The 21,016-nt window shown below is 46.2% G+C and overlaps 1 protein-coding gene across 1 annotated transcript; it reads right to left on the bottom strand.

Annotated features, from left to right (window-relative positions):
* Positions 1-10,889: 10,889 nt before the first annotated feature.
* LOC123098812 (disease resistance protein PIK6-NP) lies at positions 10,890-15,753 on the bottom strand. The gene is made up of 3 exons (XM_044520887.1): positions 14,877-15,753; positions 11,622-13,551; positions 10,890-11,314 (listed from the first exon to the last, which is right to left on the bottom strand). Exons 1-2 carry the CDS (start codon positions 15,701-15,703, stop codon positions 11,667-11,669), a joined length of 2,712 nt encoding a protein of 903 aa, XP_044376822.1. The 5' UTR covers positions 15,704-15,753; the 3' UTR covers positions 10,890-11,314; positions 11,622-11,666.
* Between the last annotated feature and the right edge of the window lie 5,263 nt (positions 15,754-21,016).

Below are 21,016 nucleotides of genomic sequence, written 5' to 3'. Positions count from 1 at the left end.
CGTGCTCAGCCTGGAGTAGTGAGAGGATGGGTGACCGTCCGGGAAGTTAGATGATTTGGAATGATGAGGGGTGATTAGAGATTAAAGGATAAATTGAGCAGTGATGAGGGGTGGTGATTAGAGATTAGAGGTTAAAATAATTCTGAAATTTGAAAATAAAAAAAAATTCAAAAAAAAATTCGCAATTTTTTTTCAAAAAAAAATCATAAAATTTTCTTTAGTCCCGGACCGGGACTAAAGGTGGAGCTCCACGTGGCCGCGGCCTTTAGTCCCGGTTCGTGTAAGAACCGGGACTAAAGGGAGGAGGCATTAGTAACGACCCTTTAGTCCCGGTTCAAAAACCGGGACTAAAGGCCCTTACCAACCGGGACAAAAGCCCCCTTTTCTACTAGTGCACGGCATTGCCAATATAAATATAAGTGCGGCCCGAGCAAAGGGTTTAACGCTTCCCAATAATCTTACATGGTATCAGAGCGACTTCTTCCTAAGATCGAAAGGAGATCGCATCTAGCCAAGCTATTCTTCAACCTATCGCCATGACTACCGCCTCCACCAACGCCAGCACCATGAGTGCCCTCGCCACGTCCCTTGCATCCGCCTCCACCTTCGCCCCTTCCTCCTCGTCCACCCCATCCTTTGCCACGTCCCTCGGATCACCCCCAGGAGAAGCTGATGAGGAACAATTACCTCATGTGGAAGGCCATCGTGCTGCCCCAAATCAAGGGCGCACAGATGGGCCACCACCTTGATCCGGCGAGCCAGGCGCCACCGGAAACCCTCACCATCACCAAGGATGGGAAGGAGGAGCAGATCGCCAACTTCGCCCGCGTTCTCTGGTATGCACAGCAGCAGCAGGTTCAGGGCTTTCTGATGGGTTCTTTGTCTCGCGAGATTCTTGCACAGGTGGTTACTTTGCAGACACCAGCGGAGGTTTGGGCGGCGATCCAAGCCATGTTTACTGCTCAAACCGAAGCACAAGCGATCAACACGCGGATGGAACTCACAAACCTCAAGAAGGGAAACATGTCTATGGCAAAATATTTGGCCAAGATCAAGATGCTCACGGATGAGATCGCCTGCACCGGAGCTCCCATGTCCAGAGGCGAGATTGTCTCTCAAGTTCTGGCCGGCCTCGACCTCGACTACAACCCGGTCGTGTCGGCCCTTGCTGCACGGGTTGAACCTGTGTCTGTACAGGAGCTGTACACCCAACTTCTCAGCTTTGACGCGCCAATCTTCTCCATGGGATGAATATGCGCCAGTCTTCAGCCAATGCCGCCTCGCGCGGCCGCGGCACTGGCCGTGGGCGCGATCACCAGGGGAGAAACCGCGGCGGCGGTGGGCGCGGCCGCGGCAACAGCTCAGGTGCACGACCAGGCGGGAGCGGCTACACTAACACCAACGCTCCTGCCCGTTCTAGAGGGGGTGGCTTCAACAACAATCACGCCTCCTCTGGTCCTTCCTCAAGCAATCGTGTTCGGTGCCAATTATGCAAGAAACCGGGCCATGAGGTCATGGACTGTTGTCACCGTTACGATGAAGACTTTGTCCCTGATGCTTGTCATGTCGCTGCTGCAATCAGGGAGCAAGGAGGAGATGGCACGGTCTGGTACGCCGACTCGGGGGCCACTGATCATGTCACCAACGAGCTTGAAAAATTCTCCATGAGGGAGAGATACTTCGGCAATGATCAAATTCACACCGCAAGCGGTGGAGGTATGGATACTTGTCACATTGGTCAAGCATCTATTAATTCCCCTACTCTTAAACGTGATCTTGTTCTAAAAGATGTCCTTCATGTTCCACGAGCCGACAAAAACCTTGCATCTATGTCTCGTTTATCTGCCGATAATAATGTCTTTTTTGAAACTCATCCAACATATTTTTTCATCAAGGATCGGGCAACGAGGGAGCTCATTCACCACGGTAGATGCATTGGAGGCTTGTATCCCATCACATCCGGAGCACTTAGTCAAAAGTGTCGTCGTCAAGTCTACTCTGCCGTCAAGCCCTCCTTGGCAAGATGTCATCAAAGATTAGGACATCCTTCTTCAGTCATAGTCAAGCAAGTGGTGAATAAAGGCAATCTTCCATTGTCATCTAGTCAAAATATTGAGTCTGTTTGTGATGCTTGTCAGTGTGCAAAGAGTCACCAACTCCCTTATCCTAAGTCAAATAGTGTGTCTTGTGCTCCATTGGAACTTATTTTTAGTGATGTATGGGGTCATGCAAGAGATTCTTTTGGAAGAAAAAAAATATTATGTTAATTTTATTGATGACTTTAGCAAGTTCAACTGGATATATTTGCTCAAGTTTAAATCTGAAGTTCTTTCCATCTTCCAAGAATTTCAGAAACTTGTTGAGCGTCAGTTTAACAGAAAGATTATTGCAGTCCAAAGTGACTGGGGAGGAGAGTATGAGAAACTCAACTCTTTCTTTCGTGATATTGGTATTAGTCATCATGTCTCTTGCCCTCATGCTCATCAGCAGAATGGCTCCGCCGAGCGTAAACATCGCCACATTGTCGAAGTAGGTCTATCCCTTCTAGCTCATGCATCCATGCCCTTAAAATATTGGGATGAAGCCTTTATTGCTGCCACTTATCTTATAAACCGTCTTCCTAGCAAAGTGATTGGACATATTACTCCCTTGGAAAAATTGTTTCATCAAAAACCAGACTACAATTCTTTGAGAATTTTCGGGTGTGCTTGTTACCCTAATCTTCGTCCATATAATCATCACAAACTTGAGTTTCGTTCTACTCAATGTGTGTTTCTTGGTTATAGTAACCTTCACAAAGGCTACAAGTGTCTTGAAATTTCTACTGGACGAATCTATATTTCTCGTGATGTTATATTTGATGAAACAATATTCCCTTTTGAAAAGCTTCATCCAAATGCCGGAGCTCTCCTTCGTGCAGAAATTGCACTTCTTCCGGAGTATATGTCTAGTCCAGATCACGGGGGTGAGTTAAATAGTGCTGATCATGTGACTAATTCTAAAGAAAATATGATTTTTGATGATAAAAGTGCAGCTTCAGGGCATGATTTCATGCAAAAGGATGCAGCCAAAGTTGTCACGGGATCCCAGGTGGATTTGGGCAGCAGAACGGGATCCGAGGAAAATCCTCGCGTCAGACTTTCAGGTGCCCGATCCCAGGTGATTCCCTCCGTGTCGCATGCGCCAGCCGCCGACAGCCCAGGCAGCATGGGCCCTTCGAGCCGAGCCAGCACAGGCCAGTGCAGCTCCCTGAGCGCCACGCGCGCGGCTGATGGGCTGGTGGCCGACCAGGTGACAGGCGCGGGGCCCAGCACCAACGTCTCGCCCCGCCCGTCCGAGGAGACAACCAGCGAGGGCGACACGCGGCGTGGTTCCACTGGAGCGCTGATCGCGAGGGAGATCCCTGCCGTCTCGGATCTGGAGCGATCTGACGCAGCGGATCCAGATCAGTCTGGTACAGCGGATCCGGCCGGATCTTCTGCGGTTGTGAATTCGGCTGAGGATTCTGATGCACCAGGTATTCCACTTCGACACACGAGATCTCGGTCCGGTATTGTTAAGAGGAAGGAATACACTGATGGCACTATAAGGTATGATAAAATTAAACGTGCCTTTCTCACTAGTATGGGTGAACCAACTCATCTGCATGATGCACTTGCTAGTAAGGAATGGAAAAAGGCCATGGATGTTGAATATGAAGCACTTATGAAAAACAAAACTTGTCATCTAGTACCACCAACAAAGGGCATAAATGTCATAGATTGCAAGTGGGTATACAAAATTAAAAGGAAATCTGATGGAAGCATAGACAGGTATAAGGCAAGGTTAGTTGCAAAAGGTTTCAAGCAGAGATTTGGTATTGACTATGATGATACTTTCAGTCCTGTTGTTAAAGCAGCTACTATCCGACTTGTGCTATCTGTTGCGGTTTCCAAGGGTTGGAGCTTAAGGCAGCTAGATGTTCAGAATGCGTTTCTTCATGGTGTTCTGGAAGAAGAGGTTTTTATGCGGCAACCACCAGGTTATGAGAACAAAAGCTCACCTCATTTTGTTTGCAAGTTAGATAAGGCTTTATATGGTTTGAAACAGGCCCCAAGAGCCTGGTACTCAAGATTGAGCACTCAGTTACAACAACTTGGGTTTACACCATCTAAGGCAGATACCTCATTGTTTTTCTATCAAAAAGGACATGTCATTATCTATGTTCTAGTATATGTTGATGACATTATTGTTGCTAGTTCAAGTTCAGATGCTACCACTTGTTTGCTTAAGGATTTAAAGATGGAGTTTGCTCTTAAGGATCTAGGAGATCTTCATTATTTTCTTGGCATAGAGGTCAAACAGATAAAAGATGGTATACTTCTTTCACAGGAGAAATATGCTCATGATATACTCAGGAGAGTAGGGCTGGAAAACTGCAAACCTGTAAGTACACCAATCTCAACTTCAGAGAAACTCACAATTGATAGTGGAGAAGCACTTGGACCTGAGGATGCAACAAACTACAGAAGTGTTGTGGGTGCATTACAATATTTGACTCTTACACGTCCTGATATTTCTTACTCCGTAAACAAAGTGTGTCAATATTTGCATGCACCTACTACTACTCATTGGACTGCGGTTAAAAGAATTGTGAGGTATCTAAAGTTCTCAGAAGGACTTGGACTTAGAATTGTCAAGTCTTCGTCTATGCTTGTGACTGCTTACTCAGATGCAGACTGGGCAGGATGTCCTGATGATAGGAGATCTACAGGTGGATTTGCTGTTTTTCTGGGAACAAATCTTATATCATGGAGTGCAAGGAAACAGGCTACAGTTTCAAGGTCAAGTACTGAAGCAGAGTATAAGGCTCTAGCAAATGCCACTGCTGAAGTCATGTGGATTCAAACTTTGCTTTATGATCTCGGTATTAAGACTCCACAAGCTGCAAGGTTATGGTGTGATAATATTGGTGCAACCTACCTTTCAGCTAATCCTGTTTTCCATGCACGGACTAAACATATTGAGGTTGATTTTCATTTCGTCAGAGAAAGAGTAGCTCGCAAACTGCTTGATATCAAGTTTATACCCACTGGTGATCAACTGGCTGATGGCTTTACAAAACCTCTCACTATGAGAAGGCTGGATGAGTTCAAGTTCAATCTCAACCTTGGCGTTCCGTAGGTTTACATTGAGGGGGAGTGTTGGAATAATTGTAGAGATAGAATTGTATAGAGAGAGGACTCTTCTGTTTAAACCTGTATCTCCTCTCTATCTCTTCTTTTGCTCTTTACCGACCTTCTCTGTAATCGATCTATCGATCGTTTCCTTCTTATAAGCCACGGCATTGCCAATATAAATATAAGTGCGGCCCGAGCAAAGGGTTTAACGCTTCCCAATAATCTTACACACACTAGTAAGATCTGCAAGCATAAAGGACCATCGATCTCCTGTAGCTAATTTTCATAAAATGTGGGGTGAGAAGCCGAAAGTTATGAAGACCGCTCGCCCACGCATAACATGTGATAAGACGATAACGACATAAGTGTTAAATGATTTCTTTACAACACCATAGGAGTTACTAATTTAACTTGCAAACAAGGTCAAATCATTCTATAACTGGTAGATGAGAAGGAGCAGCCTTTATTACTTATGACACCCGGTCCAAAATCGAATGAAGCATGAGGTAGGTACCACCCAGTCGAGATTACCTATCCTCACACCATCTGTAATTGTAAATCTCCTGTTCTTTCGTAGCAATATACATCCGAGTGGGGAGCCTACCCTTCCCCGGTGATTGTTCAAACAAAGAATTGTGATCAAGCTACTAGCTCATCGATGACCGATCCGGTGCCGATGGAGTAGCATTTGAGGCAAGGTTAGGTAAGGAAAACGACGTGCATGCGCAACTTCACTTAAGGTCGAACACAAGGAAGACAAGGGTCATGTATCGTAGGTAATCATTGTGAAAACAAATATATCCTAGGTAATCAAGCACTGTAAAGGAGTATGTCACGGTCCACTATATAGGGCCTCTTTTGGCGATGGTGTCTGTTCAGCTAGATTATCTTCCCAACGAGTTAGATTACCTTTGGCCAGAAGGTGTCTTGGCATACAAAAGTCGGCGAAGTATTTATATCCGTGGTATCACTGGTAGAAAAAAGGCCTTTAGTCCCGGTTCGCAAAGGCCTTTAGTCCCGGCTGTGCAACCGGGACTAAATATGCGCGACTAAAGACCCCTTCCTTTAGTCGCGCCTCTTACGAACCGCGACTAAAGGCTTTAGTCCCGGTTCTCGTGGCTAACCGGGACTAAAGGCCCGTCCTTTAGTCCCGGTTCTCGTGGCTAACCGGGACTAAAGGCCTCCTCCGCAGGTTTAAACCTGGTTTTTTTGCGAATTTTTTAATTTTTTATTATTATCAAATTTCTGAATTATTTTAACCTCTAATCTCTAATCACCACCCCTCATCACTGCTCAATTCATCCTCTAATCTCTAATCACCCCTCATCATTCCAAATCATCTAACTTCCCGGACGGTCACCCATCCTCTCACTACTCCAGCCTGAGCAGGCTTAACTTCCGGGTTCTATTCTCCCTCGTTTCCAAGTCTGCACTTGTTGTTTTCCTGACAATAGTAGGATGTCAATTCTATTAACCCTCAGGAATTTAGCTTGAGCATGAAGTGACACATTTCACTGTTTGAGTTTGAAACTATTGTTTTAAAAAACAATAATTATTTAGTAACACTAATATTTCTGGAATAATTAGTTTGACCATTGTTTGACCACAGTTTGGCCAGATTTGACCAAAATTTAAAAAAAACTAAAATAATTATTTAGTAACACTAATATTCTAGAATAATTAGTTTGACCATTGTTTGACCACAGTTTGACCACAATTTGAATTTTTTTGAATTTTTTTGCCTCTCCAGATCTTAAAAGCCCCGTATCTTTTTTTCTGTTAGGTTTTTGAGGATTTTGAAAATGATTAACGGGGTTCCCCCAGTTAAACTCGGATGTAACTTTTCGAGTAGATGATTTTTCATATAAAAAACTTTTTCATCCGAGTTCGTATGCAAAAGTTATGCCCATTTTAAGAATTTCCAGAGAGATTTTGCAAATAAAGTCGAAATTCATATTTGTTAATTTTCCCAACAACTAGACCACATATCACATGAGAAACTTATTTTATTTTTTTTTGACATTCCATCATTTTCTTTTGGTTTTTCTAAAACTGAAAAGGCGGTCCGGGGGGGGGGGGGGTAGAGTTTGATGGGCCCTTTAGTACCGGTTGGTCTGGCCAACCGCGACTAAAGGACTAACCTTTACCCGGTTGGTCTGGCCAACCGCGACTAAAGGCCTTCGGGCCAGCCTGAGGACCTTTAGTCCCGGTTGGCCAGGCCAACCGGGACTAAAGCCCCTCCCGTCCGCCAGCTGTCGACCGAGCGCGCTGGGCCCAGATAGTTGGTCGCGGATCTCCTCCCGAACCGCGACTAAAGACCCCTTTGGTCGCGGTTCGATTATTTTGGGGACTAATGGGGGCGTATGGAAGCCTCTTTTTCTACTAGTGTATGCACTCCTTCTGAAGTATCAGCCTCTCAACGCGCCACACGCATCATGTTTCTTGTAGAAAAGTTTACCCATTTGTCTGTGCATGATCCCGTTTTCTTTGTTATCCAGTCTAATCTGCAGTCTGCTTACATAGGAAACGGAAAGTTGACCATAAAGCGAAAGATATAGATCTTGGAAAAAGAAGAACGCAAGAGGAACAAAGAGAGAAAAATTCAGAATTATTTGTGGACCAAAAGAGGACACAACTCTGTGTGATAGCACTAGTTGCGAGTGAAATGTTCGATCCTGCGGAATACTTGCACATGTTGGCATCCCCATGCATGATGATCCCGACCAACTTTTGCATCTAAATTTTTCATGGTCCATGCATGCTACTAGCTCTGCCAAGGACAGATCTTATGCACTCTCATCGTCATGTTCCATTCTGCTGAACAACTTGGGACCAAAACTACCTAGCTCCAAGATTCTCTTGTGTGAGAGGAGGCAGTTTGCTCCAAGATTTGGTTGTCCGTGGTGGATGTCATTCGTGTCGTCATGGGATCAAAACTCAGAGTCGGCGAGAGGTCATCGTCTGCAACTGCAACGGTTGATCCCTGCGGATATGTGCATCATTGCTGCCGGCATAGCGTAGCAAATTGGAGCTGTGGGATTTGGTCAACAAGCTTGATCGCTCCATTTGGATAGTAATAATTGTGCATAATCTGGCCGCTCCTGATCTCGTCCAACGTTTTCCCCCCGAAAGACAGGGAAAGAAGGTCAGAGCAACTCTAGCAGACCCCGCAAAATCTCGACCCGCAAAACACGTTTGCAGTTTGACGAAGATCTCGTTTGCGGGTCCAGAACGAGCGCGGCCGAACAGAAACCATAGATGAAACTGCATAATTTGAAAAAACAGTTTCGCGGGAGAAATTGCACCTCGTGGACGCGAGTAATTCATCACGTACTACATATATTTACATGATCTAACACTACAAACACTAGTTCATACTACATACTACATTAGTACTAGTACTGGAGGGGTGGGGATCTCACGGCGGCGAGCTCGCTGCCATGGACGACGCCGTGGAGGAGCTCAATCCTCCTCGCCGGAGCTGCCGAGGTCGATGTACTTCGCCTTCTGCTCCTCGCGGATGCGCCGCCACTCGTCGTCCTTCTCCTTGGCGGCGAGGTTGGCCGCGGCCGCCTGCCGGAACTCGAGGTCTTTGAGCTCCTCGTGGTGGCGCCGGCGCTCCGCCTCCTCGCGCACGCTCTGCTCGGCAATGGCGGCCGCAACCGCGTCGACATCGGCGACGAAGTCCTCCGGCCCGACGACTCCGCGGCGGCCGATCTCCTCGGGCTCCTCCTTGACGGGGACGAACTCGAAGTCCTCCGGCTCCTCCGACCACTCCCTCTTCACGGGGAGAAGAACCGCGCCGGAAGAGGAGGAGCTCCCGGCGTAGGAAGATCTCGCCGCGGAGGAGAAGGACGCGACAGAGAACGGGGTACGGCCGTGCCGACGGTCGTCTCGCGGACGCGGAAGCTCGGCGGCAGTGAGAGGTTGCGGTTGGTCCACTTCCTCGCCCCGCGCTTCCTCGCGCCGTCCGACCGGACGCGCCTCTCGCGCTCGGGGTCGCCGCCGCCGCCGGATCTGCTGCCGGAGCCGCGTCCGAAGCTCCACATGCGGCCCCACATGGCGGCCGGAGGCGGAAGGGGGTCGCCGGCGGCGAGAAATATGGAGAGGAGGTGGGGAATTGCGTAGCTTGGCGGCGGCGGGAGATAGGGTTTCGATCCCCAAACGCGCCGCCAACCCGTTGATATAGTGGTCCGGGCATGCGGTTTGCGGGGCGCGGCAATTTTTTTTACGGGCCGGGCGAGTATGCGGGCTCTGTTCTGGCCGGAAAATTGAGCCGAACCCGCATACTCGCCGGAATTTTGCCGGTTCGCGGCTTTTACGGGTCTGCTAGAGATGCTATCAGAGACCACCACCTGCAGATCATACTAGATCCGGAGAGGACTTGGCAGCTGGCATGTCACAGTTAGGCTACATAAGCTCGCTGTCAACTTGTCAAGATCTCCCCGGCTAATAATGCAGACGTCTTATTCCGCAAAAAATATAAAAAATGCAGACGTCTTGACTTGACCTGATTTGGTGCCTGTCTAGCTAAGTACGTACGTAGCTAGGAATCTTATCTTCTGCAGGTTGCATGTCACAGATACATCCATCACATCTTCCGTTGTCTCTGTGTCAGAAGCTCGCGATCGATCCGCAGCTCGATCACACACACACACCAGTCAGAGTACTTGCGCGTAATCGGATGCAAGTGGAACATGGCTGTTTCCTGTTGGTCTGACTCTGACGGAGCATGCCATGCCAGTATTTTTTCAAACGTGAACATGGAGTGAGTACGATGTGCGCGCGTGTCGTATTTCCCTTGTGTGTGTTCCAGTTAGAGGGATTTTTGGTTTCCATGGTATTACCTCACAAATCTGAGACAAGCATTTGGAACAGAGGGAGTACATTGCTGTGGGCACCGTAGAGAACTCTGAACTGAAGAAACAGAGGAGCAGACAGCAGCAGCTGAATGCTAGCTAGCTTCAAAATAGATGCACTGTCGGGAACAAAAATTGGCGTCAAAGTACATTCAACTCCAGACAACAACATCTTCTGCTAACGACCGTCATCCATTGAACCCACATGCACTATCACAAGATACCATGATTACCATCTCTTCTACCTCTGCCGAGCCTGATCAATTTCCAATGGCTCATGAAATTGCTAATGGAGCTCGACCTCCATGGAGTATATCACACACATATATGTGAGCTATACAAAAAATCACGTATTTCTAGCACATGTACTATTCACTATAAAAGTATATAATTTTTTTTTGCACGGTTCACATTAAAACGCGTTTCGTGATGAAAATTTATGCACATGTAATATGATTCTATAAGTAAATGTGTATTTATTCTCAGTTTTTTTATGAAATTTAAAAAGTTGATTTTTGAATTTTTGAAAATTTCGGGCTCCATGGAGCCCGATAGAAAAATCCACTCTCGGTATTACAGTGAGAAAATTGAACCCCCTATTTGCAGAAGGAATTCATCCGATCAGCATATATGGTACCCACAGTCCCACACCACTTACTACTAAGATGGTGCCAGACTGCCAGTCACATAACCTTGAAGCTGATGGTTGCTCGCTATGAACTATTCAGATGTTCATCTGATTGTGCAGTTATCTTCATTGTTTGCAGAATAAATATGAAAGATCTGTGCTGCAAAGTTGATATGAAGTTAAAGCAGAATTGTATGCACCAAGTCTTGTGACCCATTTTGGGCTAATTATTTCCAACCAGACCAACCCCTTTCCATTAATCTCTAAATGAAAATTACAGTATCTTAAGAGGAAATGGGAAAGACTAGCGAGGAGTTGGTGCACAAGCAGGAAACCCGCTGGAGATGTCCGAATTCGAAACATCTCCTACGGGACAAAAACCTGCTAGCATTGGATAAAAGTTCAAGGTCACTACTTATTACAGGTGAAAACATCAAAACATATCAAATCCCAGGAAATAACCAGCACTACGCCCCCGTGAGCAGCAACGGGCCACCACCACCCAGCTTCACACGACCATGGCCAGGAGATCTGACTGCGTCACCACGACCCTTTCAAGGAACAATTGTAACACTTTGCGCGTGATGCCAAATCCAACATTGCACACCTCGGTGATAGTTGTAGCTCGGAATGAATCGACGGCGCTATGCAAAGGGACACTAGTACCACTGATGGAAAAAAGACAAGATATTTTTTAAGGATGAGTAATCAACCGGGTGACACAATCACATAATAAAGCTAAACGGTAGAGAAATAACATTATAGTAATCAACTGACTTAGCTGTGTCATGCTTCAGCCTATACTGCTAGTGTATGTAATTACATGAACTAATTAAGTTAATGTAAAGCAATACTATGAAAATCTTCAAAGCAAGTACTAGAGATCACAAGGTAATTAACTAGAGACCAAATTAGCAAAGACGTAAGCAACATTGCCTCAAGAATCGGATCAGCAATAGTACTAGAGTTAATTACCTTATGCAAGCAGAGCGTGGGCTTGTTGGGATTCATGTCCAGCACTTAACGAAGAACAGCCTCCGCAGTTTCCACCTCCTCCACCCGATCCTTAGAAGAATCCAAATCGATACTTACCTGTTGAAGCGAAGAGAGGTTTTCCAAGCCCAAGTTGAAATAGCCAGACTGATGCATAGTATCCCGTGTTCCGAGATGCAGCTCGAGAACTTGGAGCTTCTGCATGGCTCCCAGTGCAAAAACCACCTCCGCGTGTTGAACGTACCTCAACTCTGTTAGACACCTGAACGGATAGCCGGTAGCACCGATGACGGGCCATGCTTGTCTCTGTCGTGGTGTGTGTCTACGCACATCCATGTTGAGATGACGGAGGGATGGTAAGCAACCAAGGACATGAAGGTCCTCCTCGCCCAGTGTGTACAACGAGATTACAATGTATGAAAGACAGGAGAGTGAGGACATCCATCTTGGAACCGAAGAGGCCATGCAATACGGTGCAATGAAGCGACGAAGCTGTTGAGGTCCTGGTAGCAATAAATTTCCACATTCAGGATCCTCGGTGATACGACAACCATTTACTTTTAAGCTTTGGAGATTGATGAGGCTAGATAGACAGCGACGGAAGGGCTCCTCAAAACTCTTGTTCCATTCAATGACTTTCATTTCAAGGCACCTCAGCTCGGTCAGCCCGGACAGATCAAGCAGGACTGATGGAGACATGACAATCACCGATTTCAACTCTTGCAGAGATTTCAAATTCTCAGAGCCATATGGTACTCTTATCCAACTATTAACACGCAGATACACCAACTGATGCAACTGTTCAAAAGTTGATGGCAACTCCTCTATTTCAGTCTCACCTATGTCCAATACCTGCAAAAGTTGAAGATTTGCAATCTCTCTTGGGATCTCGGTGATATAGGTTCCATATAGCCACAAGTACCTCAGGTGAAACATACTGCATATAAGCATAGAGTGGCGATCATCCACCTGCTTACAGTTGGTTAAATCCAATGCACTTAAGAGTGGAAAGCTTGAAAGTGGTGGCAGCAAAGAAAACGATTTCTTGAACACTGTAAGTGACCTCACATGGGACATGTCCATTGTAGAGAGCACCTTGGCATCTTCTTGCTTGCTTGTATGGAGGGATAGTCGGCGGATCTTTACTGGCAGAGACTCATACTCATGACCACCTAATGTCGTCATAAAATCCTCTTCATGTGACAAACAAGTGATGAGATCAAGAACCATGTCATGTACACGACAATGACTTGCCTTCTTTTTTGAAAAATCAAAATGCCAACACCATTCACTATTTACTGTCTGGATCAAGCTTTTGTTTATAAGCTCATCGAAATATTGCTCTCCTACTTCATACAAGCTCTCCCCTTGTTTTGGCTGAATAAAACCTTCACCCACCCACTTCCATACTAAATATTTTCTCTTGAATATGCAATCCTCTGGATACAAACTTAGATATAGTAAGCAAATCTTGAGATGAGCAGGCAAATCATAGTAGCTAACATATAATATCCTTCTCATGCCATTCACATCTGGATTATTTTCCAGCCCGGTGCCCATTGATTGGTACACCTTAGACCAGTGTGCACTGTCATGTCTTTCTGCCAACAAGCTGGATATCGTAATGATAGCTAATGGTACTCCACCACATTTCATTAAAATTTTCTCTGATACTTCGATCAACTGTTTATGAGGGCATTCATCTTCCTTTCCAAATATTCTTTGGTAGAATAATATTTTTGAGTTGGTGATAGAAAGAGGTTTCATCTCATAAACATCACCATCTTCTTTGGCAACATCTAGAATGCGGGTTGTGATGATTACTCTACTTCCACACTCATTCTCAATCAAAGCACATCTAATATTTTTCCAAACAGATTTATCCCATATGTCGTCTATAACAATGATGTACCTATTAGGAAATACCAAATGATCATATATATTAGTGGTTGTATTTTTATATGTTCTCCTTATTTGAGCACCATTGAGATATTTTAAGCAAAACATATTAGTACAAAAGGGTATAATTAGGACTTTGGTGATGGTACAATCTATATGAATCAAAAATTTATTCACGGATGGCCTTCACCACAGAAGAGAAAAATATTAATGTACTATGGGCACGGAGTGTATTCTTTTTTGTTCATGCGGCTTAGAAGTGCCAGGCTGGCAAGGCACGCAATAAGAGCCTTGATCCATGTGACTAATTTTACCCCGTAATTTTGTTGCTGAAGTGCTATAGATAACCCATTTTAAACTTTAATTTAGTCTGTTACAATCTAAGTAGCTCATTATCCTACATTTACCCTATTGAACCAGTTTTTTTTTCAGCTTGACACATCTAAGATCCACTTGGTAATTTTCTTTTGCAGGGTAGATCCACTTGGTAAAATTTAACGACACATCATGACATACCAGAATATAATCAATGAATTGTGTGAAATGTTGAGAAACAGAAACACATGTATTTAATTCTAACCTAGACTTGAGAAAGACTTGTACCTAAAATTCGGTAATATATGAAAATATTTTAAATTATGCATACATTGTTTCAGTTTTGAAGATTTCACTATATTTGGAGAATTTAAATTTCCGAAAGCATTCGTTAAATACATCTAGAAATTCAATCAGTTAGGGTACTTTTATATAATAATTCTACAAGAATTAGTGTACAAGGATTACTTGCTTTGGAGTTAAGGATATGATATTACTAAAAATATAGATGATCACAGGGGCAGCAAAATGGATGAACTAGAAAATAATTATCTTATAAGTGTTTAAAGAACAACATAATACAATTGTTAAATCAATACTAATGGTTTTAGCAAAAATAAGAAGTATGTAGTTATATAAATTATGTTGTCCTGAAAAACTAATACGAATAATATTGCTACAGGTAGCCGATGAATACTATTTATTAGCATACACAAAGGTTCAAAATAGACGTTATTAGGCTCATATCGGTTTGGCCTGAAAGACTAATACGAATAATATTGCGGCCAATGATAGAAACGACCATGATTACATATAGGCCATTAGTCTTAATTACCCGTGCTGCTTATTTGATTTCTTTAACATCTTGCCTTACGAGGAACATGCTCACAATTAGTTGTAAGTAATAGAGAAAATGTTGGTTACGATACTAGCTTACGTTTTAACCACAAACAACAATTTAAGGAGGTAATTAGAACTCACGAAGAACATATAAAAAATCCAAGGAGCATGATAAACACATACCTCTTGTTCCGAAGGTATTCTGTGATTTCAGTAATGAGTTCTGCTTCTCCCCAGTTTGACTCGTTGATATTATGATACCAATTCTTGTCAAGTTGATGGAGCAAGTTCTTGAAGATCTTCTCAATATTAGGAGTAAAAGACACCGAGACAAAAGCTCCACAATCAAAATCCCCTTTAAGCTTCTGATACGCCGCATTTGCAAGAGTTGTCTTGCCCAATCCTCCGAAACCGACAACAGAGACCATCTTGAGTTGCTTGACCGACGCATCATCACCCTTTCTCAACATCTCCACTAGCTCATTGCTCTTCTCTTCGGTGCCGATGAGCTCAGTAGCCTTTTTGTATAAGGCTAACTGGCGAAGGCTATCGGTGGTTGTGGCGGTTGGCCTGGCAGGAACTATGTCGACCTTGTATGTCTCACGCCGTTTACTGACCTCCTTGACGCGGCTCTTGATGTCCCTGACATCGGTGAGTATCTTGTGGCGGATCTTGGCTTTCGTCAAGAGGTTGAGGCTCCTATCGATGAAGCCCATGAAGGTGTGCGACTTGTCTAGCCCGTCGGTGCGTATACGCACCATGAACTTGTCGACGCTGTCCTCGAGATCGTGCGACAGGGCCCGCACCTCCTTGGCCCATAGCTTGACCTGGACGTCGGGTGGCTGGTCGATTGGCGCCTGCGAGACCTTGACGAGGGCCGCCTGCATGCTCTCCATCTCGACTTTGAGGAACATGATCTCGCCCCTGGCTGCCCGGTGGAGGCTGTACTCCGGCGAGAGCAGGCTGGCCAGCTTGGGCAGGAGGGTGGCCGTCATGACGAGCTGCGCCATGCTCGGTCGGCCGCGGTAGGTCTCGGTGGGTGGTTGCTGATGTTTGGAGAAGTAGCAATGGAATGGAAGATGTGATGAGCAGCACAACATTGGCCTCAGCTTTTATAGAGGGCACGCACATCACGTAACGCAAGCCCGTGGTATATGAATAATTGCATCCGTGATCAAGTGGGTATAGCTAATGCCCACTCGCCAACGTGCCCTCGTGGTGGTAGTATCAAGTGGAGTGGGTCGAAACCTGCCCCGATACATCATGTTATTCGGCACCTAAATTGAATAAGCTGGTGTACATCATATTAGTGTTAGACCGTACTCGCTACTAGTGCTAACTAAATCAAAACCTCAGGATATGACTCACCGAACCCGACAGATAGATATAGATGATACACGTGACGACGCATATCTACGACCAGCCAAGGCACGAAACATCGCGGAAACCACTCACGGCAAGCATGCATCGACGACGACAAGATCAAAGGACCGGCGACGACCCGCGGACTCGAGCATTAATCCGCATAATTTCAGGTGTCGTAACCACTTGTCAATAATAATGCACGAGAGGAAGCCGCCTCGTCCCTCAAAGCTGAATAATAGTGTTCCTGGCATCCCGCAAAACAACCTCCTCTTCCCATAGACACACACGGTATATAACACTTCTGTCGTCATCCATTCTCCATGGTATGGAAGTAGGCAATGTTAGCAATTCTCGCGACTTCGCTACCGCCAAAAAATATACTCGCCCTTGTAGAAGCGTACCATTGAAGCCACTCCTCAGCGGTAAGACCAATCGAGCCAGACGCCACATCCACTATCTGGATCTACCTAGGATAGCCCCCCTCACGTTGCGAAAGCTCGGCCTCGATATTGGCACCCTGGCCCAACACCTCTTGTATTGATGCTGCGGTGGTTGCTTTATATATAAAGTTAGATGAAAGTCTATTTCAAAATATTATTGTGTTCCTCAAAAACGATGCTTTGACTTCCCATTTTATCACTATGGGGCTAGGTAGTAAGAGAAAGAAAATAAGATTAACTCTTTACACCAAAATGATGGTTTAGTGCAGGGGATGCTACGGCTATTTTTCTTAAATGACATTGACTCATAATGTCACCCCAAGATAATGCAAACATAATAAGCACATACTTGATCTCTGCATAACTAAGATGCACACAACCATCAGAGACGCACACATACACAACAATATGCATCGAGAACTAGTAAAGTCACAGGAGACACAAAACTATGCTGAGGCGTCGGTTGGGGAGGGCCAACCCGTAGATGATCCCGCCGTCCATATGGAGTAAAACATTCCTCACAACTTGCTTCAATCACAAGTTCACCACCATAAATAGTTGGGGGTGTTTCTATTGGAATCATTGGGCCCAAGCCTATGCTTGTCTCCTTCACTAATTTCAATAAAATATGAGGGTGAGAAGCGAAAACTTATGAAGACCGCTTGCTCATGCAAATCATGTGATAATGCGATAATGACGTAAGTATTAAATGATTTCTTTACAATACCATAGGATTTACTAACTTAACTTGCAAACATGGTCAAATCATTCATGATAATTTATAGATGAGAAGGACCCCCTTTGTTACTTATGACACCCGGTCCGAAATCAAATTAAGCATAAGGGCATCTCCAACGCCGACCCCCAAATCGGACACCGCATCTGTCCGTAGACCGGTGGAGAGCCGGCTATCCAACCCTGTACCTCGAATATCCGTTTCTGTTAAACCTAATCCATGCTCAGCTAAATAACCTTCCGCCAAATATCTTTCGCCAAACATGTCAAAATAACCATGTGATTCTCTTAAAAAATAACAATAGCCTTTTGTCTGGGGAAGACTACTAATCCATGTGCTAGCATAGCTTCCGTCAAATGCTTCAACATTTGAATTAACTTCGTCAAATGAAGCAAGTAGGTTCCGCGAAATGAAGCACAAACTAGTAGCTTGCTTAAGCATTTGAACTAACTTCCGCCAGCCTGCTTGCTTTCGCCAAATGAGGATTTCAAGAAAAAAAATATGAAGAAAACAAAATTTGTGAGACAAAGTGATTAATTAGTGGCTTCCGCCAAACGCCAAGCATGCTAGTCCCTCCATCAAACCGCACCAGCGGCCCTTGTTCTGCCTGTGTGCGGAGGCAGCTTGCTCGGAATTGTTTGTGGTGGTGGATGTCATGTCATAAGAAAAAGGGTTTCCCCCCGCTTTGTATTACAAAGCAACCAACTTCGATACAACCAATGATAGGTGCTGGGGCGGAAGCAACACAGTCACGTCCAAAAAAACAAAAGAGAAAACAAAAAAAAACAAATGCAAACAGCGACGGATCAACAAAAATGATGAAGACCCACAACCGCTACGCCCACCAGAGAATTCCACCACACTCCAAGCACTCCGGACCGCCGCATACCAAGCAACACCTTCAAGAAGGATCGCGACGCCGACGACGCTGCTGCCCGGACAAGTCCTAGGGTTACCCCCGGTACGCAGAGGATTGCGGGGGAAGGGGCAAACCCGACGCCCTTCAGGAAGGGATGGCGGCGCCCACAGACGTCACCGCGTCGGTGCCGGACAAGCCTACAAGGATTTCTCCTGACCACCAACCACCCACGTCTCCAGACGATCCATCGTGCGCCACCAAACACACCGCCCACCAACATGCGCCACCACGGCCGTGCAGTCCACATCGCCCTCTCCCCGTGGAAAACGAAGCGAGACCGGCGGGAACAGAGAAGGCAACCGGGAACGAGGGGCGGCAGCAACAGCAGCCACGCGGGAGGGGACAACCTCCACCGCCCGTGGCGGGAACTGGCCGGACGTAGCAACACGGACAAACCAGGCAACCGCGACCAAATCGACCGGGGGAAAGGGAAGGCGGAGAAGTGGCCCATGGCCACGACCGCGCTGTGCCGGCTCCAGCTCCCCCGCGAAACCATGTTTCGCCCCGGCGCTGAAGGCCCAGATAGACCCGGCCGAGCCCGAGACGGGCTCGTGAAGCCCCCGTCGCCGCGCTGTAGTACACTAGCCGACGTCGCCGCCACCCCCCGCACGAGTCGCCCTACCGTCCGCCGGTGACGCCGCAGAGGAGCTCTGGCCAGGCCCGCCTAGACCCAGATGGAGCCCAAAAGGGCCCAGATCTGGGCCGGGAGGGCATCACCGCCAGCCACCGCGACGCCCCGCCGCCAAGCAGCGCCGCCGCCGCCACCTCGCCACCCGGCACCGCGCCACCCAAGGTGCCACGCCGCCGCCGGATCCACTGCCGCCGAAGTACGCCGCCGCCAGCCGCCAGAGCCGTGGCGCTGCGCGGGGGGAAAGGACGGGGCCACCGCCGCCGGCACCACACGAGCAAGGCCCGGTGGTCCAGGCCGGCGGCGGCGGGAGGGGGAGAAGGGGAGGGGAGGCGCTGGGAAGGCGGGGAGGAAGCCCCCGGTCGCCTCGCTCGGGCAGGCGACGCGGGGTACCAGGATGTCATGTCATGGCCCATGGCAGTCTGTTTCAGCGAGAGTGAGGTCGTCGTCCGCAACTGCATCGACCGATCTCTCGCAAGATTCCAGCGTGACATATCAAATGGGCGCCGTATGATCTCGTCGGCATGCATGCTCGATCCATCTGGACGAAGCTGGACAAAACCACGACTCCACAGCCTGATCCCACCACCCAACGTACCCAACTGAAGAATCATACTGTAGGTGGGAGAGGACAGTTGGCCTACATACATCATACATGCAGCTTGCTATCAACTTGGCAAGATCACCGTAATAATGCTCAGATGTCTGGATGTCCTGGTTTGGAATACAGGTGCTGCACGAGTCTTATCTTCTGCAGTTTAATTACGGACGCGTCTAGCCAACGCACGGCCGCCTGGAATGCTCAGCGAGCGGTCCGCCACTTTAGGTAATTTCTTGTCTCCCTTTTTAATTAGAATAGTCATCTAGTAGTCCCTTTTCCTGCTACGTATTAAATGCCAGCATATGCATCTCCTTCTGTGCATGCATATGCATGTGCATGTGTTTGTTTTCATTTATTTTATGATTTTAAAATTTTAAAAAGGCATAACTTTCAATCCGCGTGTCGAAATTCAGATCCGTTTTCACCATTGAAACCCTCGTGACGTGCTCTTCAAAAGTAGATCCCACATGAGGATGTTTCGACGAACAGTCTTCCTGCCAACTAAACATAATATGTGTGCAACTAGACTACATGCCCCGCCAACTGAGCATATGTGTGTGCCAATAGTCCTTTTGTCAACTAAACATCAATGTGTGTGCAACTATACTCCATGCCCGCGCCAACTGAGCATATGTGTGTGCCAATAGTCCTGCCAACTAAACATCAAAGTGTGTGCAACTAAACTACATTGCCGCGCCAACTGAGCATATATGTGTGTAACTAGTCCTGTCAACTAAATATCAATGTGTGTGCAACTAGACTACATTGCCGCGTCAATTGCGCATATGTGTGTGCAACTAGTGTCCTGCCAACTAAACATCAATATGTGTGCAACTAGACTAAATTACAAGCCAACTGAGCATATGTGTGCAACTAGTCCTTCTGGCAACTAAACATCAATGTGTGTGCAACTAGACTACATTATAAGCCAACTAAACGTCAATGTGTGTACAACTAGACTAAATTACAAGCCAATTGATTTTAAAAAAGTTGCACCATGTAGTATTAAAGTTGCACAATACAGTACTTTATTTGCACCATATAGCACCAAAGTTGGCATCAAAAAAATTTCGCCGAAACATATACATGCGGGATCTAGTTTCAAAGATCTCGTCGCGATGAATCCAACGGTGAAAGCGGAACTGAATTCCGACGTGTGGTTTAAGATATGGCTTTAAAAGAATTTGAAATTCCGAAATAAAAGTACGTGGACTTGTTTTCTCTAACTGATGGGACTAGTGTGAATACATTTAATGTCAATACCCACATGCGCTATTAGACAAAAATAAATACACATGCATGTGTGTGGCACAGCAGCCGCTTGAAAACACCAAATAGTGCATACGCACGTTTTAGATTTTAGGTTTAATTACATGCGGCACTTTGCTTAATTACTTTTTCTTGACTGCGATAGACTCCCTCGTCACACGACTTGCTCACTGACGGACCATCCCAGTAATTTTTCCAGCGTGAGGACAACACGTGCACGAACATGAAGTATTTTAATTTTTTTTAGAACAACGGCGGAGCTCTGTAGGGGCTGACCTGGCCGTGGCCTACCCAGGAATTTGACCAACTTTTTTACCTATGTGCCTTTCTAACCTAGCCCACCACGACCACGAACATGCGCAACA

Source organism: Triticum aestivum, chromosome 4D (assembly GCF_018294505.1).
Source record: "Triticum aestivum cultivar Chinese Spring chromosome 4D, IWGSC CS RefSeq v2.1, whole genome shotgun sequence".
Taxonomy (NCBI): Eukaryota; Viridiplantae; Streptophyta; class Magnoliopsida; order Poales; family Poaceae; genus Triticum; species Triticum aestivum.
The sequence above is the reverse complement of the archived record's forward strand: the minus strand, read 5'-3'. Positions and strand labels throughout refer to the sequence as shown.

Excerpts from the sequence above, each read along its gene's own strand:
- LOC123098812 (XM_044520887.1), bottom strand. The coding sequence starts at position 15,703 with ATGGCGCAGCTCGTCATGACGGCCACCCTCCTGCCCAAGCTGGCCAGC. Across the intron at positions 13,552-14,876 it reads GAATACCTTCGGAACAAGAG|GTACATCATTGTTATAGACG; the intron begins GTATGTGTTTAT and ends ATTTCCTAATAG.